The 25,263-nt window shown below is 39.8% G+C and overlaps 2 protein-coding genes across 2 annotated transcripts in view; both read right to left on the reverse strand.

Moving 5' to 3' along the window:
• The window catches only part of LOC103156162 (beta-adrenergic receptor kinase 2), a 54,935-nt gene extending 39,462 nt beyond the window's left edge, over window positions 1-15,473 (reverse strand). The window contains exon 1 of the mRNA XM_007578118.2: window positions 12,506-15,473. Within this exon, the coding sequence (XP_007578180.2) occupies window positions 12,506-12,618 (113 nt within the window). The 5' untranslated portion in view covers window positions 12,619-15,473. The remainder of the gene's footprint in view (window positions 1-12,505) is intronic.
• A 2,890-nt stretch (window positions 15,474-18,363) lies between these two features.
• cryba4 (crystallin, beta A4) lies at window positions 18,364-20,561 on the reverse strand. The gene is made up of 6 exons (XM_007578098.2): window positions 20,496-20,561; window positions 19,843-19,886; window positions 19,478-19,596; window positions 19,205-19,346; window positions 18,903-19,045; window positions 18,364-18,771 (listed from the first exon to the last, which is right to left on the reverse strand). Exons 2-6 carry the CDS (start codon window positions 19,879-19,881, stop codon window positions 18,624-18,626), a joined length of 591 nt encoding a protein of 196 aa, XP_007578160.1. The 5' UTR covers window positions 19,882-19,886; window positions 20,496-20,561; the 3' UTR covers window positions 18,364-18,623.
• Between the last annotated feature and the right edge of the window lie 4,702 nt (window positions 20,562-25,263).

Below are 25,263 nucleotides of genomic sequence, written 5' to 3' on the forward strand. Positions count from 1 at the left end.
AAGGTGCAGCAGGTCGTTCCAGAACACGGCTTCTAGGGAAAACCCAGATAATGAATACATCTATTACAGTAATAAATCATGCATGACAGCACGAGTTGGACCAAAGGCCGTACAGATAATCTGTCTACCTGTTAACATATTGACACACCTCTGTACAAAAGGACCGAACGGACATCTTCCGGACATTATCAATTGAGTTTAAGCCGAGCGAAGCTCAGCTGGGAACAACAGTTGTGGCATAACATCAACATTAGCTTATGGGGGCAGATGACCGTGACACAGAGGGGCAACAAAGAAGGTCCTGCTGCGACAGAGCGCTTTGAGTGACAGACTGGCTGCCGGCACGTGCTGATAAATAAGGCCGGGTTGCCTGCAGCGGATCGACACGATGTGGACAAATTATGAGAGGTGGGCAGAGACGAGAAGAGTGCAGGGCCATGGCGTTGGTTCTGCTGCTGGTTCTCAGAGAGCTTAAAAAAACAACAAAAAAGGGGGGGGCTGAGCCCAATAAAGAACGCTTTCATTTGCTGTCATCGTCCCACAGGCAGCAACGTTCCTGCACTCAGGAAGACGTCAATCAGCCAGGCAACAGCAGCTCATATATGTTCTGTAGTGCCTAGGTTTTCAGACCGCATCATTATATCAGTTTTATCAACATAAACACCCAAATGGTGGTTTGTGCATGTATGTATAGCTTTACAGAGGCATGTTTAAGTATTAATGTGTGTATGTGTGTAGACTGCCGAGTCTATTAATATGGTAGGCAAGTATAAGCCTTGGCTTCTGCCTATTCCTTTTATTGTAGCTCATCAGTTTGCTAAATAGTTATTTTAAATAATTATTTTGTTTTGCTTTTTTTGTAATGTTGTAAACTGACCAAAATAAAGCTAATCTGATCTGACTTATGGGAAGCTCCTAAATTCTGCTCTTAGGCTACAAATCTAACAGGAATGATTTTTATTCATCGTTTACTATAATAAGATTAGCCGGTAGTATGGCTGGGCATTTATAGCATCGTTTATCATTTACTGTGGTAAATTTCTTAAAGGAATTTTCATTTATTGTTGTCACTATAAATTCCAATTACTGTTCACAAGTAAAACTGTATTGTCAGGACTATTAGCTTTGTTATTTTTTTCCACTGTTAAATGAGAGAATCAATAAATATGACAATAAGATTAAATGTAGTTACTGGGTGACGATTAGTGATTTAAATCATACTTCTTTATGTGACTGGTGTCTTAAAGAAGAATGTTATAAGTGGGAATATTATTCAAGAGCAGCATTTGTGTTTGTGCTCTTTTATAGCACTCATAGGCCTGTCACGATAAATTCTGCTGATGTCTCAAAAATTATTGCGATGAACGATAAGATTGTTTGAATACCATTTTAAACTGATGTAATGGTAATGACATAATAATGCAAGCACATCCTGCCAAAAATAAATACACTTTATTTTCAAAATAACTTTTAACTCTGGAACTGGTAAACAAAACAAACAACCAAAAACAAAAATAAAATGGACTCTCAGTCTCCATAAAAAAATATAAAAATAAATCTGAATGAAATCTAAACATAAAACCAAAGTGGAAATAAAAACTACATTCAACCAANGGGCGCAGAAAATGTTTGGAAACCACTGGGGGGGCACAGAAGAAAAAGTTTGGGAACCACTGCACTAAGGAAATGAGGGAGGGAGGATCTGTGGAGAGAACCAGAGTTGTCTATTGAAAGAGAAAATGCAGGAAGAAACAATAAAGCAATAAATTAAAATGAGATTGATCATTTTCATTTATCATTAATTGATTTGTTTATCGCGACAGGCCTACACTTTCATGTAACTACGTTACCTTCAGATGTTATAAAAATGCTATATCAAGTATGACTAAAAAGACATTTGAATTTGTAATTTAATGCCTTGAAATTGGGCCTCTGTCTATTATTTTTTTAATTTAAATAAATAAATAAATCACAACTCTGTCACCAGTACAGCCACCTGTATAATTGTCCATCTTAAGTGTGAACATCTAATGCACTTGAAGTCCTCTAAAAAAGCCAATTCCCGATCAGATACTGGCATCGGAAATCAATACGATATCAACTAAAAAAAATGAGTATCGGATTATATCAGCTTCCACCTACAATCTCAGGCAGAAGCAGTCAGCTCCAGTATTTAGTCCACACCAGTATTTCTATTCAGCGGCATTTGCATCCCACAGGCAGACCCATTGGTTGATAATAAATGGATCAATTTTCTCACCTATTATTGATAAGCCTGTTGCAACAAATCAATTAATTGCATAATAAATTAAAATAAGCTCAATAATGTCCATTCTGATGATTATTATATTTTGAAGGGTAAATTTTTGCTATAGAGATTTTATAATCCGTTTTATTTGAGGTTTTTATGTCCATTTTATTTAAGCCGTTTTCGCACTCCAAGGAACGGAACGGGTTTAAAGTAGGGCCGACCGAGTTTGCATTATAACTTCCGACCCGGTTCCAGTTGGCTCCTTGGAACCACAAGAGATGTGGTTCCAATCGGGCCGGCCAAGCGGGGCTGCTTAGAATTAGCAGCTAATTGGTTTAGAGTCAGCCGTTGATTGTTTTGCAGTCAGCCGTTGATCGGGTCCAGCTGGCTCTCACTAAACTGTTCTTATTGTATTTTGTAAAGAGTGCTCTTTTTAATTAATATCTTTATTATTTTTAATTTGCGATTAATTCCTCTGAATATTCTGCTGTTACCTGGTTCCATGACGACGTTTTTTTTTTTTTTTTCCTCCGTTTACTCCCTGATGAACGAGTACAGATGAACTAGATCGGTCAACGAGGAAAGGGAAAGTTTTCAGCCGCATCTCTGAGGAAAAGGCTTCGGCCGCTACATCGAAACCATTTAGTTTCAAAAATAATGACGTCAGGTACAGCTTCGATGTCGCCCTCAGTTATATGCAAACACAACAGGGCTGCAGTTCGGGTGGAACCGGACCGAAGCCTGCCGTTCCGTTCCGTTCCGTTCCTTGCAGTGCGAAAACGGCTTTAGTGTTAAATGTTCTTTACAAAATTAAAGTTTATCAATCGTTGAGAGAGCAATTATCAATATATTAATTGAAAATGGCCGACAAACAACAATATTATCGTTTATCACAGTCGTTACTGTGATACTGTCAATATTGGTATCAGCCAATACTCAAAGCTCAGTACCCTATTTAAAGTGAATAGATTGTACGGAGACAGACCTTCATCCAGTTCTGACCTACGGTGTTTGGCCTTAGAATAAGCATCACTAATTCATTCAGATCTAATTCAAGCCAATGAGCAAATTCTTGTTCCTCCAAGGTTAAGACATGAGCAACACCATTAATGTAGCAAAAGTACAAGTGAAAATGGAAGATCAGGAAAGACAAGTGGCTTGAATAATGAGAGTTCACATGGGAAAAGTTTATGAACATGTGGGATTTTTCTTTTTTTCCATGTTCTGTTTTTGTTTTGAGTGAAAGCCAATTTGTTTACTTTTATAAATTTACAACACGAGTAAACAGGGTGTCATAGTCAAGGACTAAGGATCTATGAGAACAGGCAGATGGAAACTGATTCACAGGCGACTTTAAATATATTTATGGCAGACGTCCAAAGATCTTCCAGGAAATAAAGATATTTTCAGTCTTTTCGCCTAGATGTTTTTTCTCAGACCTTTAGTTCATCATTTGCTCTTATGGTGACTGCATGTTGAGAAGCAGACGGGATCAAAGAGAACAGCGCATTTTTCTTCAGACTGTATGAGAAAAACCTCCGTTTAGCACACAAAGATTAGAGTGTGCTCACACTGCCAAGAAAATATTGAATAGTAAGCCAGAATTCTCTCCACTGTCTCCTGGCAGCCCTTAACTGAAATATGCTGGAGCTCTTCAAGCAATAACAAAGCAGCACTTAGGTAGAGGGAGACCCCTTTAAAACAGATCAGCTCAAAAATAGATCTCAAACTCACTGTTGCCCAAATGTTGGTCCTTTCAAGGTCTGCCAAGTGTCAATGCTGCTTATCACATCGAAGGGTGTTTTCACACCTTTGAAAAACCTGTTCCCCTCCTCGCCTGTGGTGGCACTGCACCAAGAAACACTGAAGAAAACAACACAAAAACCTTTGAAGAAGATATGGAGTGCAACTTCCTTCTTTACAAAATCTAAACAAAAATTTGATTTTTGCAGTTATAGGATTTTTTTTTCCTTTTTCTTTAGTGATAAACTACGAGTAATTTCTCCCGCTGGTGCTAGACTCACATTTTTGGGTTGTATTTACCCAGAATGCTCTGTGAAATATGTATTTTGGACCAGTCTCCAGTCCGCTTGATGTTTACATATGCCTTCGAACCACACCAGTGTTCACTTCAACTGAACAAAGACCTGGTTTTGTAGGCAGGCCAGAGTTCACTTTATGGGTTCAATTGCGCATTCACACTTCACCAAACAAACAGGACTTTCAAGCCAAATGGACTGGAGTTGGATTAAAGCGGATCAAACAGGGGTGGGGTAAATGCACCCTAAGAGGCACTTACGTTATGCCACGGGGAAATTAAATGTTGCAGAAATTCATATCATCCAAGTATCTTCAAAGATTTGCGGATAGTGACACTATGGGCAGGAAGGGTCTCTGGTCGCAATCAGTCTTTAGAGGTCTCTGACTGAAGATTGATCCTGTGATAGTCTGACTGCCCTGACATGCTAATGGCTCAATTTCTAGGCAGCAGAGACAATATTCTACAGTAATATTATCTGGATGACAGAAGCACTGCTAATCCATCATGTTTGCTTTTGCTGCTTCTCTTTAAAACTCTGTCTATCCTTGTGCGCAGAATGTTAGACAGAGAGACTAAGTCAGGAATATGATCCTTGCCCATTATGATCACTGACAGAGATGGTTTGAACCTCATTAAATTTGTGGTCTTAAATCATTTCCAGTGGGGGTGTTATTATTTCTAACCATCTAATTTCAACCTCTTAAAAATATATACATCATGTGCTCTACTAATACATTTTGATTGATTCTTGGGAATACACACAGAAATTGAGGTTACAAGTAATGTTAGTCACATTAAATGCTAAGGTAAGTTTAAAATGTCAAAGCTGTCATAATTTGATTTCCTTACGACTCAATAATCCCATTAAACAGAGACTGCTCTCTCACACAATGGGATCTTGCTTCTGCCCTTGTTCAGAACTTTTGCCACCTAAAGTCCATCTGTATGTGTACTTTAAGTTACAAAAGTTGTCCTTTGACAAAACGAGGTCATCCTCCAACCCTCCCCCCCAATCTACACAACTTCCACCATTGCCGTCATAATCTCACTTCTCTGTCAGAGGACTTGGCCCCGGCTTGCCGAGAATGTTGCAGTGCCACGCTACCTCCAGAGCACCATAGAGGACTGCAACCCGCCACCTCAACGGGTAGCTGCCTAAAGGCTTACAGCATGCGTGCATGCTCAAGGGCCACAACTGAAGCATGCTTACAGAAAGGTTTGTCAGCTTGCACCTGTTTCTGAAGTTTGCCATGTACGGCTGTTTACAGGAAGCGGTTTTGCAGGTAAAGTCCGCACGCCCGCCAGCCTGCTCTTACTCCGAACTTCTCGTCCTCTATGATATTTAACAATTTGAATCTGAGTAATTCCTCTGAAGCACTCAAAGCGCAACAAGCTTTGGGGTGACACTGCACAGGAAGGAAACATAATGTAACCATATCATTCCAACATAATGGACACATTACTGGATAAACGACCTGACTGAAAAGTACGTTTTCATGTTAATGCGAGCCTTTTGGTGCACTGATTTACTCGACAGCTGTATAATAGTGCTTCTGTAAGTCCATTAGTTGATGCATTTATCTGGCCAGCTTCAATATCATCGTGTGTAATAACTAATGGGGCTCATTTATAGCATATAACCTCAAAGGCCATGCTTTTATTTTTTGATATAATAAAAAAAAGAAAAACATTTGCTCCCTATGTAGGCGTCAATTTCACCACTGAACTACTTAAAGTAAACTCCCCTGTACCTTAAGGGCTTCCCCTTCTCTGTACTGTTAGTTTCACCCCCTCATTTTAATCTACATGTTTGATCTGATCAGAGTTTGACTATTTTAAGAATAAAACAGTCCCTCCAGAATTTTGAGATTATTTTTGTGTAATGTTTTTGTTTTAATCAAAAAATCTGATTTTGTGGTGCTACTTTAGAAATGTTTCCAAGAAATCTTGAGATAGTTCCTCTTATTAAACCCCAAAATCTAAGCAGACAAAACATTTTTATTCTTTGAAGAACTTAAAGTAGCTTAATTTTTGTGTCTCACCATTAAACCTATCACAAGAAGCAATTAATTACATGATAAATTAAAACAAGCTTGATCATTTCCATTCTAATGATTCATATTTTCTGAAGGGCAGTTTTGCTTACAGAGAGACAGACTGTCTTGGGATAACAGTGTCTTCAGTCAGGGGCTTCTTCAAATTCACTGAAATACAGACCACTACAGGAGATCTTTCCTGCCAGCAGCCATCACCATGTATAATAACTTCAATTAATAAGAGCTACAACATTTAATTTCCTTTTGGGATCCATAAGGTATTTTTGTATTTGAATATGAATTTATGAACAAACTAATTGCCTTATTTAATGGAAACACCGCAATTACAAAATTATGTTTTTTTGACGTAAGAGGAATATCGACAAAGTTTTGCGCATTTTTGTAATGGAAACTCAGCTGCTGAGACTTCTATACTTACGTACTTTTATGCAGCATCTTCCAAAAAACAGCCTTTTCAGCAGGAACATATTACGGTACAGGTGAACCTGCTCTGCAACAGCACCTTCCAAATAGACCGTTTTGAGTAAAAGGTTCACGATCCGCAGCAAGTTTCAAAATTTCAGAGTTGCACGACATGGAGCTCAAGATCCACAAGCGGGGCAGTGGGATGGGAGTTCAATATGTCAACGATAAACCCAGCTTATAAAAAACCTGTTTGTGTCCAGATTGTTTGTATCAATCCAGACACATATGAGGACCTGTGAATAATTTATTTTTCTAGCATCAATTTTACTAACTCTATTCATGTCACTGAAAACATGACAGTAAAGTGTTAAAGAAAACCCCTGATTCATTAGATCAACCAAATCATTTCCACAGCAAATTCAGTTTTGCATACCATGGACACAGAACAGCCTCCAACTGTTAGAAGCTGGGAGAAAGCTTACTGGGAAAGTGAGCCTGACAAAAAAAAAAAAAATCAGAGCAGACCAACGACAGGTAGCAGGAGTTGAGTTTTATCAACACAGGTTATTTAAAGATGTCTACCAGGAACTAATGTTTGGGATATGATTGGATTTTGCTGAGTGTTAATTGTGTACGCTTATTTGATCTGAACATTATACTCCCGATTATGTTCCGATATGACAGAGCTAAAATCATTAATTTCATCAGCAAGACCAAGCTCAGAATCAGAAACTTTGATTATTTTGTGATAAATCCAAGAATGATGATGGACAGGTACGCTAGCTAACAGTGGATGGACCCTCCTGTGAACAGGTCCGACCCGCCTCCAGAAGCAAGACGAACAGAGAAGTCAGAGAGTTGGATGCTGAACGTCAGAACTCTGTGGAGCGGCGATCCCTTCATCACATTATAATGGCACACTGTTAGCAACCAGCTCTCTCTGAACACACAAAAACATGAGTGGCTTACTAAACTGTCTGAGGTGTTATGATTCAATGTCTTGTTTTCATTTTTTCACCTCTCAGCTAATCTCTTATCATTCACATCATTCCAACAACAACAGTATCATTCATTGCTTTTATTTCATTTGCTCTGTAAAAGCAAAACACTTAGCATGTCAGTTAGTCGGGATAAATGGCTGCGATTAAACCGGCACAATATTCAGAGGATGTAGTAGCGATATACATTTTATTTAGGGCAGAAACAATTCAGCTTGTTCATGGTTAATTGATTATTTAAATAGTAGTCAAATAGTTGAAATAGTCATCAAATAGTCAAAAAATATGAATTGAGCTATTTGTTTATTTGCATCTTTTAATTTATTTCTAATAATGTTAAAAAAAATAGCTCAAGTTGCAATGAAAAATCTGAAGAATGTGCTATTTTTTTCCAATTAATCGACTAATTGGCAGATTAATCAATTTCTGAAATAATTGTTAGTGGCAGCTGTAGACGATCAAGATGATGATATTGACTTTTGTAAAATGCCTTGATGCGATATTTGTTATAAATTGGTGTTTTATAAATAACCAATATTTTCCATATTTGGCCACATATGTCATCTCTGCATGCCAATAACATGACTTTTACACCCTTTGATGCTCAGATCTGATATTATAGAAAAAGATTTTTAAAGCCCATGGAGATAGGTGATGATGGAAAGGAAAATATAAAATAATTGTCAATATTGACATAAAATATCTGAACAAGAACATTATAATGCAAGTATTTATTCATTTATTTTTAATAAATCGAGCACCCCTTACAGACTTTTTCTTGAATGTTTTGGAATTTGGTAGCAAAGAACATTCATAAATATCCTAAAAGTCAACAGAAATGTATATTTTCTGTGAGTGACATCTGCAGTGAAAGTGTTTTTCCCAAATGGTCTATAGTGAGTAGTAATTTGAATGTAACTGGCCTAGTTGTGGTTCTGTAAGTGTTCCTGTCAACAACCTGAATGGTCAACCCATGCAAATCTGAAACTGCAGCCTGGTACAAATAAATTCTGCCACAAAGGCTGCTGTCCCAGGAACCGTGGACAGCATCAATTTGCATAAGCATCTATCAGGGTATAAACTAAAAGGTTATGACTGTACTCTGCTTATGGACAAAAAAGAAGAGGATGCTGGCTTTAATGGACTATCTGACTAGAGAAAGCTTTAAATGTGAGCTCATTTTCAGAGTGGAACCAGGAGAAACCGAAACCAGCAACCCCAGCGGAGGAAGGAAAAGTACATCCATCAGATCGCAAAGCAGCAGTGATGTGCCATTAATGAGATCTGAATCAAAAGAACATTAGCAACGCAAAAAGTCAAAAATAAAACAAACCAATGTGTGTGAAAATCTAAATGCTTCATATACACTCTCACACTGCTGCTGCCAATAACTCCTAGATGAATCGCAATTGCAAAATTGTGTTTTTTCGACATTAGAAGAATATTGACAAAGTTTTGTGTACATTTGTAATGGAAACGTTGCTAGAGGAACGATGCATCAGCATCAACATCAGTATGTGCAGATGTTTGTCAGTTTTTAATATATTGCCATGGGTCTGATAAATAAAACTGGGTCGATATTAAAAAAATATATATTTCCACATTGATGCCGTTTGTATTTATGGGGGCAGGGGAGGTTGTTTCTGAGGGTCTTGTTTGGTCATATGACAGCAATGATGCAGCGCAGTATTGTAGTAATTGTTTTTACAATGTCGAAAGGGAAGCGTAGGGAAATATTGATTAACAGCCATAACAGACGTATTAACATCAGCCCAAATTTTCATATCGTGCATTCCTAGTTGCTATATTTGCCCAATCGCTGTAGCATCAGCTCTGTATTAGCACCTCTTTTAAAGCTGCAGGCACAATTGTTTTAAAGAAGGGTTAGAAAAAGCATGTCTGACCTCAAAGCAGAGGTCAGACCTCGAGTTGAGAAATGTGAGCATTTCTCAATTCGAATGTTTGAGTATGTGTGTGTGTGCGTGTGTGTGAGAAAGCAAAAAAATGTTTGCGCTGCTGAATAATTTTTTTGAAAAGGCTACATTTTTGGAAATTGCACTTCACTTTAGAACAATGTTTTAGCAAAAACTAAAAAAAATAGTTTCACTTCACACTGTTAAACATATTAACAGTGACTTGAATTTTACGACTTGGGTTTGTTAGAATGCTAAATGTGTTGCACTTCATTTCTTTTACTTGAATTGTTTATTTACTCCAGTTTGGTTGAGATTTTACGTTTGACTGTACTATGCATTCAAGAAAAAATATATACATATCACAACATTAAAGAACTGTTTTTATTACTGTGGTTAAAATATTTTAATTTCCAGTACACTCCCATTAGAGTAACCTAAAAATTAACCAACAATGTGTTAGATTAATTGAACAATCGGAAAAAAAAAACAAAAAAAAAAAAACATCGTTAAACTAATCTAGAGAAGTCATCGTTAAGTGCAGCCCCAACTGTCACATTTACAAACCTCCCATGAAAAGAAACTCTCAATAACCAAATCTCAACCACATCCTGTTTTAGCGAGTTGCACGCTATGACCTAAAACAGAGCACTATGAAGCCCACTGCAGCACGCCTCTCTGTAAATGCTTAAAAAGAAGAGGGCAAAGCGGTGTCAGTTCAATCAGAATGGGGCTTTAGTCTTGTCTGACAGCCTACTAACAGTGGGTGCATGCAAACAGCATGGGTGAGGAGGTGTGGCGGGGGGGTTGGGTGCTAACGTCAAGAGCTACTATATGCTGGTAGCACAGCTGCACCAGCTTCACAGTCAAGCCCCAGCAGCAGCTACCAGTTTGAAGCTAACGCTGTTGTACAGCTATCAGTCAAATAAGCCTGGGAGTAAGTGACAGCTATGACAGGGTAGACTGTGGAGCACAGAACATGGAAAGGACACAGTCTGCCACCGCTTTCTATTTGCCTCGGATTCGTGAGCTGGTTTTGAAGCACGCACTGATGTTTCAGTCAGGCTAACACGAGATTAACCTCATGGATAAATAATCAGATCCGAATTGGCTAATCTTCCGTTAATCACTAATCTGATCCATTTTATTTAGGAAGAACATTTAAAAGAAACAATACGTTTATCCACTAGGTAAATTAACATTAAAACAAAACAATCATCCTCTCTTAAATAATACGAACACTACAATCCATACAAATAAACGTACACAAAAAAAGTTAGGAACGGATCTAGGTCAATTCACCTCTTTGTTGATTGGTATGCCCATTTCATACTGATATGTATAGAGGAATTATTTGTTTGTAAACACAGCCGATGAGCGTGGAACCTGACAAAAACACAGCAAGAGCCGGGCCAGCTAAATATGAACTTAATTCATATTTAGCGTGCAAATTACAGATGAAATACAATAATTTCTTCCCATTTTGGTCACAATTAGCAGGAAAGCGTGGTGCTCCCCAATCAAAATTGCAGCAGGTTTGAACAGGACGTAGTGTGAGATAGAGATGACGTGCTAAAAATAAAAACCTCTAACAACTGCAGATGCCGCAAAGCCGCGTGCAGGAGTTGCACCGGGCGAAGAGAAATGACCTGCCCTGGAGGCGAGTTGTGAGTTATTTTGTTAGCCTAATTGTAAATAGTTTAAACAGCTAGAAAAGTGTATTCTTTCCTGCCTTTTAAAGGTGACATGCACAGTAGAGTAGCTGATAAAATGGGAATTATCGCATTGTTTATCATTTATTGTGATAAATTTGTGTACTTTGATTAATCGCTCTTACAATAAACTCCAATTAACTATTGTTAAAATCTCTTAAAACTGTCTGTATTTTCAAGATTGACCGTTTTGCTATTTTCTCCACTGTTTCTTTAATGAAGGCATCAATAAATACCAATAAGGTTGAAAATATAGTCACTGCAAGCAGCTTATAATTACACTTCATTTTGAAAAATGGCCATTTAGGGCCACTGATCAAACCAAATTCACTAAAAATCTATCCCTTTGTGGCATGTATGTTTTAATTTTGTTACAAAAACTACAGAGAATAAAATATCTCCCTGATTTGCTTTCTCAAATCCCTGCAAACTACATGTAGAGCCCAAACAAAAAGAAACTAGAAAGGTATGAAACACTGCGCCCATTCAGACACAAATATACCCTTTAATGAATTAACAAATAATAATCTTATAATTGCCTTGCTGTTAATAGGATTCAAAAACTACCAACACTATCAAACAAAATATACGCCATTTTGTTTTACTTCTATGCGTTTCATTCTTTCTTTTTTTTTTTAAATTGGCCCAAGTTGGAATCGGCATATCAAGTCGATTCCAAATTGGAATCAACTTCCAAATTGGAATCGACTTGATCCAACTTGAATCAAGCGTTGGAATCCAAGCCGATTCCAAGGCTTGGATCAAACTTGGAATCAGCTGAATGACTTCTGATCAGTGCAAAAATCGAATGCACTGATCAGGAAAAACCTGATCAGTGCATTTTTTAGTAAAAAAAAAAAAAAAAAGGCATGCACATTCTATAATAGTTGTTCCCGTTTTTTGGTGTCTACTTGCAGGAGGCCAGAAGCAACAGCGTGGTTTGCAGAAAACTGAATAGACAGAAAGCATCAGCCTTTTTGTTTAAATCGAGGGTGTACAGTAGGGACAGGTTTGACAGTAAGCACGCCTCCTTCCTCCTATGCAGCCAAATACGCTTCACAAAGACTCCATGTTAATTGCAAACAGGCACAACCACTTAACATCACAGGGCCTCGCTGATGAGCTTACCTGGGCTCAGGGAGGATGATTTTCTTACTGGCACGGGCGGCAGGAGTAGACTTGCTCTTCTCCATCGCCATCAAATAGCTGACATCGGCGAGTACCGCTTCGAGGTCCGCCATTTTTCGACCCTTTAGGGAAGCAAATTAATAAAAACAGCAGGCTTCCTGTGGTTTTTTTTTTGTTTTGTTTTTTTTAACTATTCAGAGAATTAAAAGAACCGTTTCCTCCAGCGGAGAGGACCAACATCAAGGGCCAAGGTGCGATGACAGGGGGGGGCCGGTAAAGGGGAGGGGGTCCGGAGGAAGCGGAATCGTGTAGATGTCTGCGGCTGCTAACCTCAAGCCACCATCATCATTAAGACATAAAAAGGAAATTCATGGAGGGGGGATATTAAGGTGGGCTGTGATCGGATAAAAAAAATTAATTAATAAGTAGTCCGTGGATCAGCTCGATCGCCGTCCTTGCAATCCCATTTGGCGCAAAACTGCAGCCGGATTGCGCCGTATGAGCGCCGGGATGAAAGGTGCTAAAATAAGCAGGAACGGGCTCGTTTTGGTGTCAGCGCTTCCTCGCTTCACAGGGCTGCCGTGATATGCAGCCTTAGTGGACAGCTGTCAAATTCTGCACGTCTCTCGGGACTTCCTTCCTGAAAAAATTTGCCCAAACGATCGGTTTGTCTCCAGTTCCACATGGGGTTTCGATTCGGGACTTTCCCTTCAAATGTAAACAAATGTGCAGAAAGGAGGGGATAGGGGGTGGGGGGTCCAATTTTAGAGAAATGGCAGGCGGAGTCTGCAGTCCGAACGTGAGATGTAACTCCCGATTGTTTTCGTGGCCTCGATAACACCAGAGGGTCTGCGTTACAGCAAACAAACAGGAACACGTGTGGCTCGTTATGCTCGAACCATCACATTTAGGGAAGGGGCGGGGGGATGGATTTACTGAAAAGACCTGAAAAAGACCCTCCAGGGCAATTTAAATGTGGCGATCCGTTGTCCTCGTCTCCAAATATTAGAATCCTTTAAGCAAGTTTTGGCACCTTTAAGTCCGTGCGATCAGAAGATGAAAAACAAGCAGCATTCATAATAATGATCTCCGTTCAATCCCACTCTCCGCTGTCTGTGTGGCTATTTGTTTTTCCTTTTCTGCTCCGTCCTTTTTTCGCTCGGCTTCCTTCCTGTTGCAGCCGAAGTGCTCCGTGCGGGGCGCAGCAATCACGCCGAAAATACCGTTGGAAAAGACGCGGATAAACACCTTGAACGCTTTAGTTCCAAATCCAGAGCGGGCACGGCGTGATTAACTAATCACAAGCCAAATCCACGCGTCGTGGAGCTAACCTGCTGTAGCCTCCTGCTGGTGTCGATATTCGGGTTCGCCTGCTAGCTAGCCCAACACGCTAGCTAGCAAAAATGAAACCTGCTAGCCAGAAGGCTAAATTACCATTGAGCGAACTGCTGGGTTTCGACAGCTGCATTAAAAAGCCCGTAAAGCCACTTGTCAACACGGTTATTACAAGCTGGTTGATTAACAGCGGCGCAGTTCCGACACCGTGCAGTAGTTTACCTAAAAAGCTAACGGCTGCGGGTGTTCTTGCTTCCGTCTCCTTGTTATTGGGGAAGTCTCGCTGCGCTTCCGAGAAACAGCCCAGGAACTTGAGGAGAAAAATATCAGTAAAGATGACAAATGTAGTCCATGGCTTCTCGTTGAGTTATCCGGAGCATGGGGAGGAGACCCAGCACGGAGCTGCACACTGTGACGGTAGCAGAGGAGGGAGGGAGCGCGGAGAGATGGAGAGCAGCTCGGTTGTCCAGTGGTGGTTTCACAGAACTGGGAGTCGAGGTTATTAACAGTTAAGACGATGATTGTTGGGGAGACTGTTATATTTTCCCACGCCAAAATTGAAGGAACACGGTGGGTGTGCCACTGTTTTCGAGGTCTTCTCACACAGGGAGTTGGAAATACTAAGAAAAATCAGCAGAGTCGAGCAGGTCGTCGTTTTCCGCGCCAGCCAGCCAGAGCCGAGCGGTTCCTGCCTACCAGGCTGTCCGTGATAGGGGAGCCCTCTCTCTCAAGCTGCCTGTGAGGAGCACTGACGCTGTCCCTTGGCTGTCTCGGCGACGTATGCCAGTCGATAGAGCCCGCTCCGTTCAGTCAAGCGTATCGTTTCCCAGCAAAAATGTGGCACATGTTTGCTCGAAAACCCTCCTCGCTGTATATTTCTGTAGGGTTTTTTGCTAACACGGTAGCGTCTCCGCTTGACTCTCGGCTCGACTTCCTCTCCCACTGCGGCGGAGGGAGGCCGCTAAAACGTGGAGCGGCTTGTTCTGTTGCAGGAGTCGGAGCTCAGTGTTTCAGTGCTTGGAGAAGGGAGCGCTTGTGCTTCAGCCAGCCTCTTTTTTTTAGTGCTTGCCAAATGCATGTCAGTCAGAAATTTGACGAATACACAAATGAGCTTTGGCCCGCAAGTGAATATACACGTCCTAGTCGCGATGTCGTGTTTCACCTTACATATCAGAACAGCCAATAAGCGGCAGCCATTTGTGACATTTAATATCACGGCACTACATTTATCTGTCAGGATGACACATACGGGATTCATGCGAGGTTGAGGTAGAAATGCAGTGCCCTTCCCTGGCATGCCGCGGTAATGCTTCTAAGAAATCTAAAACCTTCTTATTGGCATAATTGTATGAAAATGATACCTTTTGCGAACAATGGTCTGAAATTTGTGGCAGTTTTATGTATACAGTATTATTAGTATTACGTATTTCCACTGTAGCAACAGCTGTATGTCTTGAGGTATGTGTCTCTGACACGCATCTACAGGCTGAGAATGCTTTAGTCAGACTGGATAGAGACCATCTGTTAAATTTCAAGTTTTACCACAAATTATCAGTTTGTTTTATGTTTTACTTTGACTGGGTCATTTGACATTTGATGTCAGGTTTGTAGTCCTACTTGAAGATGGAATTCTATTCCAGTCTCGGGCCTTTTACAGTTTTAAATCATTTTTCCTAAAGGATTTCTCTGTAATTAACTTGATCCATCTTCCATCTTCTCTGTTTCTGCTGCAGAAAACCATCCAGAGCATATTGTTGCTGCCACTAATTCAGGGTGATGTGGAGTGCTAGTTATCTGACCTAGCATGACCACCATATGCTCTAATACACCCAAATTAAAAAAAGTTACTCTTTCACTTTCAAATTTCATGAGAAAAAAAGCCTCCTCACCCATGCAGGACACCCAACCCCATGTCGCCTACAGATCTTTACGGAAAACCATCCGTAAAGATTCTCATTCACACACGATATCGTGTGTGAATGAGAATGTGTGGTGTAAAGCTCCATGAACTTTCAGTCCATTTATGTTAATGTTCCGACAACAACTCCCCTAAAACTTTGGTCCTTATTTATTTATTTACTTTTGTCAATTTGTGTAAGTGATCACCTTTTTCTGATAAGTTTGTGCTGGATGTATGAATCTTTGGATCAGGCTTTGAATTTTTCTGTGTTTCATTTATACATTTCATAGCTTCAATCTCGGCTTCATTTAACCTTCCACTCTGACGTGATGAAACATTCAGAAATCATTCAGATTTCTGACACTCTCAGCCAAGGCTGATATTTCTCATTACCGCTTTGCTGATTAGAGAGTCATTTTAACTGGAAACGCAATCAAATGTAATCCAACAATAATTTTCCAAATCCATCAAATCTTAAAGAGGTTAATCTGAATGTAATTCTGTGGAGGTCAAATGTATAAAAACTAAACATGCTTAAGCATATTATAGTTACACTTTGAAATTAAGTTAGACATTCAGAGATCAATATTTTTATCCCATTGATGTGTTCAGCTGTGTTTGTGTAAAAATTAAATGTTAAAGTATAAGACGATAAAGTGAAATAGCTTGAACTAATCTATAATAGTGAAAGTCAAATCCTTGTTTCAAATGGTTGGAATATTTTCTCAAATGATCAGAGTACCTCGATAATTAAATTCCTTGAGGTAAATAATCTGCCTTGAAGCTTCATTAAATTATGTTTTTTTATTCAGAGCACCATCTTCCAGTGATTATTTGTGTTGCACAACACTTTTACTTCGCTTATGAGATGTAAACGAATGCTAATGTTAGCAGCATAACGTCCAATTTTTAAGTTTGGTCCGGGGAATACGTGGGCATTTTGTTGATTTATGATAATGTCAAGGTTTTTATCATTTTTCAGGGGATCAATAAGCATCTTTAAGTTGACTGGTGCGATGCCTGGAGTCTGGCAACCTTTCTTCTCCCAAAGCTGCTGACTAGTGGCTGGTTCAAAACAAACAGTGGGTGTATGTATAAAGGTGAGTGGATAAACTGAACACAGCTGGTTGGTGTGCTGTAGTTGATGCTTAAGGTAAGAGTAGCTTCACGGACAAACCGGAAAATAAATTTACCTCCATCCCGGTCGCAACAAATGGGCAACGGAGCACACTGGAGGAACCAAACCCAGTCATTCACATCATGGACAGACAACCTGTGAATGGATGTGCAAAGTGAGAGTTCTGAAGATGAGTACGTAAACTAAAAACTGGAGTATGGACTTTTTTTTTCTTTCAATAAATGTCTGTGAGTCTGGCTCTATATTATTAAACTGAATATAATTTTGGATTTTTGTATAATTTTTGTCCAGGTTAACTAAAAAAAGTCAGCTATTATTGTTACAGGTTAGCTTTCTAAACTACAGAAACGTAAGTGTAGGGATGCTCAAATATGAACAATTGGGCCGATGTTGATACCTATAACAGCAGTATTTATAAATACTGCTGTTATGGCAGTATTTACAAATATTTTACTTTATCAAAATTTTTATTTGAATAATTGACCAAACATCAGAATAATTAATTGAATACTCAATTACTAAAATAATAACTTACCACAGTCCTATTGTTAAGTAAGAAAAATTAGACACATTCTGTAGTGTTAATCTGTTGGCTTATAGAACATGCAGAAACATTAAAACACAGCTGTTGGACCTTAAAGAAATACTAAGCTTGGTTTCAGTTTTAATAAATGACAGTACTAATCTATTTATTAGTTGAAGATCTGAAAAGATGAATATTTCTTTTAATCAAAAATTGTCTTTTATAATGCATGTTTATAGACTAAGTGTTTTATTAAAGGCTGATGCTAACACTTGTTTGTATTTGTTTATTGTCACAAAATGCAGAACCGGCTCAGACTGAAGTAAAGCACGCTGGCCTTTAGGGCCAAAAAGCCATCAAGAAAATCAGAGCATTTGATTTTTTATGCAGAAATCAAATGCTTGAAGTAAACTTTCCATTTAAAGTTAAGTTTACCACAAATGAGCATACAATAAAAAAAGGATCCAATTCTTTCTTAAAGGTTGAAAAGGACTATTGAAATTGAAATGTTGTAACAGTTAGCCAAAAGGGAAGCTAACAGTTTCATAGTTGTGTTAAAGTCCTAATGAAATACAATGTTTAAATCTTACTAAATTCTCTGCATGCGTCTGCTGTTCGTGTTTTCTATTAGTTAATCGTCTTGAATGTCAGAGTTTCCCAAATAAAACTCTGCTTCTGTCCCCACTCAGACATGGGTCAGCTCCGAGAAAATGATCAGATTTTTCTATTAATCCATTTTGTAAATATCAGAAACACATTAAAAGAATTTTGAAACAATTTGTTTTTTAATTTTCGCAAACCTTTGAGGTACTAAAAACAACATTAAATAGGTCTGCTTCATAAATGTCCAAACTGAATAATTAAAAAAAATGTTTAGGAGGTTAAAAAACTGCTCAGATAAAATCCGTCATGAAACTTTACTTTTCTATTTTACAAAAAACAAACCTAGAAAATATAAGATAAACCATTTACTGGGTTCTTTATTGGACTCTTTTCCACTTTTGCAATTAGTTGCCCTGAACACCATCATTTGACCGGGGAAGAAGTGAACATATTTCATCAAAATCATGAGCAAAAATGTGGAACGTGTTCCTCAGATAACCAGATACACTGGTGGAAATCAGTAGGATTTAAGAAAAACAGTTTATTCAGCATCAGAAGCCAGAAGAGGTCGTGGGTGAAGGGTCAAACAGGAAATCGGGTTCATTTCGTGAGTGGGCTGTTACTGCTGAATACGGCGGATGGACTGGATCTGAGGGGTCTGGCAGTGGGAGCCAAACTCCCTGAAGTGTTTGTACTCCCCACAGTGACGATCACACTCCATGATATACTGGTAGCCACGATAACCAGGGTACTGGTAGCAGACAAATCTGTGGAGGGTGAAGGGGTAGGGTAGGAGAAAGTAAGTCCAAAAGTGGTTGTGTAAAAATCCAAGCAGAATATATACATATATATATGTATATAAAAAGAACTGGACAGGAAAGTAGCTGGGAACACTCACGCTCCTGACTGGACCCTGAAAGATCCAACTTCATTGTTGCACCAGCCCATGGCCTGGAGGGAGGGATAATCATCACTAAGCTCACCCTTACGGCCCATGAAGTTCTCACGCTCGAAGATAGTCATACGACACTCTCTGTGGTTCTGTAGAGGGGGCGTATAAGGGTGGGAGAAGTAGAAAAACAGAAACACTCAAGTTGTTGGTCTGGTCAAACAGGTCTAAAGTTATCATCCAAAGTAATTACCTGTCACAATTTTACAGACAACAACTTTCCCCTAAGCAACTGATGAGTGGAGACTTACAGCACAGGCGATAGGTCTGAAGGAAGTCATCCTCTCGATGTGATAGGCATTGCTGCCTCCAAAAGCATCACACTGGGGGTACTCTCCCCTCTCCAGGATGAACTGCTGTCCCTGGTAGGAAGCGTGCTCATAACCCACCCAGCTGGGACGAAGCAAGGGAAAGCAGCTCTCTGTTAGTACGGGCAAATCTCAGAGTGCTAATTCTGCTGTCCAGCATCGACTTTTATGACAGTGCTGAAGTTTGTGCTGCCCTCTTCGAGCAGATGTACTCACGCTCCGCTCTCCACCCTGAGGGAGCGCACACTCTCGAAGCCGAACTCCATCACATTGCAGCACTCGGAGGTGAACTCGTGGCGGCGGCCCTGGAAGCACTCCTCATCGTAGACAATAATCTGTGAGGGAGACGACAACAGGCTATGAAGAGGCTACTATGGACCCATAATCACAAACTATCTCCTAAACTCACAACAAGGCAAACAAAATCACATTAACCAAACAATGTTAAGGCTTGAGACTGTTCATTTTGCTTGCTTGTTCAATCTTTGGGGCTACCAGAGGAAATCCCATCTTTGTGATAGCATAACGGTTTGAAAAAGGTCAGGTGATGTCGTAGTCTACTCCAACACCTGTGGACTCACCTTCCAGTGGCCGGAGAACTTGGTGCAGTGGTGAGTCATCTTGTCTGGAAGAAAGAAGAAGAGACCTACTCTGACAATGCTACCAAGAAAGGCAGGAGGTCAGTGCACACAGTTTGAGAGAGTCCATGCTTTCATCTGAGTGTAGAGAAATAAAACCATGGCAACAGCTTGGAAAACTTGAAGATAGTCACTCAGGAGGGAACATTAGGAGAAAACCTGACCTGCCTTACTTCAGCACTTCATTCTACACCTCAATGAGATAGTTTCTTGAATGGCCCAAGTGTACAGCAATTGCATGTGTGGAAATCCTGAAAATCTCCTCCACTGTGGTCAGGATGCCGGTCCACTGGACCGTAACACCAGAAGTGTTGGCATTCATTAATTGTTGTCTACTTTTGGCTCCCTCTCTCCACCCATTCTATCTGTTTATCAAATTCTCTGTCCATTTCCTCCCTGAAAATGTTGCAGGCATTGAGATGTAACCGCCACCGTTGCTCTTTATCTCACCCGTTGGGTGTGGTGATGGCCTTCGGGCCCTGGGGCCCATACAGCTCTGCTGTTTTTATGTCTGGGATAAAGCAGGGGTTTGAATACATGCAACTGTTGCACCCTGGTCAGGCTTGCCCTGGCTGTTTGAGGGACAGGGGACTCACCTTGCTCTGATGCCCTTAGGTCCTGTTGTCAGAGTGAGAGGAGCCACGCGCCCCCACCCTTTTAAAGCCTCCCCTGATGAGGGGTCACGCTAAAACCCCCGGCTCAGCAGCAGGGAGGGGCTTTGCTTTGTGCCCCCTCCTGTTCGACCCCCACCCACTCGACAAAAGCGTGGTTAATCTATGAAGGGACAGAAATGCAGACGCCACATTATCACCCACACTGAGATGTAGGAATATAAGAGCTGTGAGCGCCGAGAAAACACTGAGGGCAAAGGACACAAGAAGGGTTGGAGGAGGGAGGGAAAAGATGTCGCCCAAAGCTGCCTGACTTATTTTTAAATCTGGTCACATGTGGGGGTAGTTTCAGAATGAATTTTCTTGGAAGTCATTTGCTCATTTAAATTGCTTTTTGATTTACAAGATTATCAGCAGAGACAGAAATGTCCTCCTCTTTCCTGGAATCGATTCTAATGAAAATAATATATATTAGCACATGTTGTATTTGTTTTTAAGTGGCGAACAAAACAGTCCCAGAGCAATGTTGCATTAGGTAAGCAGAATTTCACTTGAATTCCTTAATTCTGTCAGTTAAGGAATTGGCAGAATTAACATCTAGCCTATGTCTGTCTGAAGACATGATGTAGGCCAAAAGATCTAAAAAAGCAGTATCTCATGTCTTGATTTGTTTTTTGCCAACAATGTATGGATGGATCTGCGACAGACTGGCGACCCATCCAGGGTGTACCCCGCCTCTCGCCCAGAAAGTTAGCATCCATCCATCCATACATCCATTTTCTGTACAGTCTTATCCCCAGTGGGGTCGGGGGGGAGGTGCTGGTGCCTACCTCCAGTGAGACAATTCGGGAGAGAGGCGGGGTCACCCTGGACAGGTTGCCAGTCTGTCGCAAGTTGTGATTGCCAAAGATGGAATAAACAATTATTGGGCTTTAGGGGGTAGCTTTTAAAATAGGGCCAGGTTGGTGTGGATAAAATTTTTTACCATAAAAAAATGTCATTTGGAAACTGCCTTTTGTCTGTAGTAAAGTTATCTCAGTATGATAATAAAAGTTGTTTGGTGATTGAAAACGTTCAGGTGTAACAAAAAGCAAAAAAAAAACAAAAAAAAAACATAGAAATCATAACACTATAACTTAAAACTATGTATGTTTTCCTCATTAAAACTGTGTACAACTGATCCATGATCAAAGTGGTCTTTTTAAATTCAAGTTCTGTTTGGGCTCCTAGATCAGCACAAGGTCCGAATCAACCTTATTATATCTCTGGCCATCCCTGGACTGAATTTAGAATTTCAGCTGGGTTCTCTGTTCCTTTCCATATCGAACATTCTTAGTGCAGAGTGTCTTCACAAAAAGAAAGTGTCAGTGATATCATCAGCTGCAGTCCAATATGAGAGCAATCAGAAATATAAACACACTAGAGGAAGTCATCCATCCAGACATCTGGTGAGGCAGCAGCTAGCCTGTTACAGTCACACTCCCTTCATGAGATTCTGTGTGACATCAAATTATAACTCTCCTTGGAAAACGACTCTTATCAGTTGTAAACTTTTATGTTCATTAAAAACAGACTGAGCACTCCAACTGAAGATGTCACAATGTCAAAGACTTGGGATTGGACTCATCTCTAACCGTTTTCAACACATTTAACAGGAACTGCATGTCCCCAGGCTTCAAACAGGTTAAACCAGGAGACTCCAGTTTGTTTAAAGCGATTAAGCAGCCCTAGTGTGGGTGGGTGTGTATGCGTGTGTCTGGGTGTGTGTGCATGTATGTGTGTGTGTACTTGCATAATCAGCTACTTGTAAACAGGGAATGTGGAGGCTCTTCTTTTATGAGCAACTCAAATTCCTAAAGAACAACTCTACTTCCTGTGAGCCCAAAGGAATTTCGGACACTTCTAGGTGTAATTTAAAGGGGCAGTATTAAGAAAAATTGGCTTTTTTGAGCTTTACATCATGTTATAAAAACATAACTGAACTGTTCTCTTGATTATTTCATGCATGTTTGAGAAATCCTTTAATCTTCCATGGCAACCATTCAGTTATGCAAAACACCTGGGTGGACCTAGCTCTGCCTTCGAGACATAGTTCCTCCTCAGAGCTGCAGTTTCCACCTTTCTGCCGTAAAAAGAAATGTGAGCGTTTCTCTTTGAAACGCTCACGTTTCAAATGCTCACGTGAAACTCAGTGAGCGGTGGAGTGCTCTGCACTGCGTGCTCCTTCAGACAGCAGCAATTGGTAAACACCTGGTAGAACTACACTCATTTTACTAACTCCTTCTCAGTACAATGCTGGTAAAAATGTAGTCAAAGGGTTACTGGAGGAGCCATGTTGTGATGACTTCTTGAAGGCAGAGTTTTTAAAGTGACAGAGGCCCAATTTCAAGGTGGTACATTATAGAGTGAAATTTCTTTCAAGCCATATTTGATATATATAACATTTTCATAACAACTGAAGTTAACATATTTAGGTAACTGTGTTCTAAAATAGCACCATGTGGCTGGAAAATGCATAATACTGCCCCTTTAAAGCCTGAAGTTATCCTACAGGTTACTGGATGCAGCTAACCAAAATGCTAATTTACTTCTGTAAGACCAAAACCATTTCTGTTTTATTTATTGATGTTCTGCCTCAACAGATTTCTTTCGTAAGTCCAAAAACTGTTAGAAACCAAGTCAAGAGCGTTGACTTCAATTCTCAGGTGTAAGTGAGGCTGTTTCATCTCTCCTCATGTCTGATGCAGCCGTTTAAATACAAATGTCATCAAAAGATTAGAAGTCAACATAATTAACTGGATTTCTCTTGTAAGTGAAACAAATTTAGTTCAATACACTCCAGGTAAAATTAAGATCTGTTAATTATTTGGCAGAAACAGGAAGTGTAGAAGTAACAACAAATATGACCTGAAATAGGTCACCTGGTGGATCTCCTAACAGTCATTTATACGTTGAATGAATAGATTAATAATGCATGTCGGCAGCTAATAGGATCCTTGTAGAAACAAGGATCATTACGGCTGGTGTTAATATCCAGTGGTTTCTGGACGAGACGTGGGTCCATCACAGGACAACACATAGACACACAAGATAAACAACCATGCACAGACAAATTAACTAAACATGGCTGTTTAGCCATGGAAAGAACATACAAACTCCACACAGAAAAGCTTACCATGATTTGAACCCATGACTTTCTTGCTGGAATACAGCAGTGCTAACAACCACCTCACTTTGCAGCCCTCCATCAGATTCTGAGAAATCATCTGGACTTGATAAAGCGTTATTCAAGTAAATGACATATAACATTTTCCTTGTTGCTTGAGGGTATGAGGAACTTTCAGGAAATGTGTGCAACTATCTGGTAGGGGCATGTAAGGTAACGATACAGCAAAACTACAGCAGCGCAAAGCACAGCCTGACACACATAACTTCTTAACAGTACCATGCATTGGACAGGTTTCATCACATAATGTGTTTCAAACCAATGTAAATTTTAAACACAGTGCTCTATGTCAACTTTGCTGAGTTTCATCCATGCCTCCTGTGGTTTCTTCTCTGTATAAGATCTCATCTTCACTGGACATGGCACGGTCAACTGGTGATTTATGAATGGCCAGAGGGAGTTTAAGGAAAGGATTTGTGGTTCCTATCACCCTCTGTCTTCCTTCACACTAAGGCACTGGCCTATCAGTAATCCAAGCTGGAGCACCATGGCTGTCTTCAGTGAGGTGTTCCAGCTTGCCCCATGCATGGTTCCATCATACAAGCCTGAGAGGGAAAACAATTTGGCATCCCGGATGAGCCCCCAATCTGGTGAATATACATCACACAAATGACCATAAAATGAGCCAGTGGGTGTCTGTCTTTACTCCAAGCAAATTCAGGTTTAATCACCCACACATAGACAATACATGACTCATTAAGTAATTAACTATTTCCATGAGGCTAATATTTTCTATGTCTATTTTGATTATATTTCCTGATGGAGTTCTATGCCTCAACTGCCTGAACACATTAAAAACTGATTACAACTGTCACATAAATATTCATAAGAAGTACAATTAAGTATATGCCAGACTATTTTAAAAGATTAACTACAAGCATACACCAATCTAAAATTTGTCCTCATATATCATGTTGACAAACAAAATATGGTTTAGTTCATGAACTAAACCTGTTTACTTCTATTTTGTCTTGTTTGAACACCTGAACTCTAAAACTAAAACCTACAGTGATGGTATGTTGACATTAAAGTATTCACCTTTATGTTTTTGAGATGTCTTGAAATATTTATTGTCTTTGACAAATCATTAAGAATATACAATAAACTTATTTTCAAATAATAAAAATCAAGATTTTAAAAGTGTGTTTAAAAAAATTTATAAAAAGAATATAAATTCAACATTTGTTCAGGTATTTAGTATCAAACAGCATCACTGTGAGAACACATTTCAGTCTCCACTAATACATCATGAGATGAGTCTGACTCCAGCATGAGCTGTATCACAGGATGATTTGGGAGTCATACAGATTACACTACAGGATTAGTTTGCACCTAATCTGCATATATCAAATTATTTTTTTATCCAGCTTCACAACTGGAAATCATCACAGCGGAGGTGACATAATCTAGATGTAATCCATCTGACATAATCCTGGAATTATCAACATGATCAGCGGCAACCTTTATTTCACTCCCGGAAGGATCAGTGAAAGGGATAGCTTCAATTAAAGCAGTGGTGTTGTTAAT

The sequence above is a fragment of the Poecilia formosa genome, unplaced genomic scaffold (assembly GCF_000485575.1).
Source record: "Poecilia formosa unplaced genomic scaffold, Poecilia_formosa-5.1.2 Scaffold467, whole genome shotgun sequence".
NCBI classification, from domain to species: domain Eukaryota; kingdom Metazoa; phylum Chordata; class Actinopteri; order Cyprinodontiformes; family Poeciliidae; genus Poecilia; species Poecilia formosa.

What these genes read in the sequence shown, in the direction of transcription:
- cryba4 (XM_007578098.2), bottom strand. Translation starts at nt 19,881, where the DNA reads ATGACTCACCACTGCACCAAGTTCTCCGGCCACTGGAAG. An exon ending in AGTTCTCCGGCCACTGGAAG is followed by an intron (nt 19,597 to 19,842) that starts GTGAGTCCACAG and finishes TCTCCCTCACAG; the next exon opens with ATTATTGTCTACGATGAGGA. An exon ending in TTCAGGGTCCAGTCAGGAGC is followed by an intron (nt 18,772 to 18,902) that starts GTGAGTGTTCCC and finishes CACCCTCCACAG; the next exon opens with ATTTGTCTGCTACCAGTACC.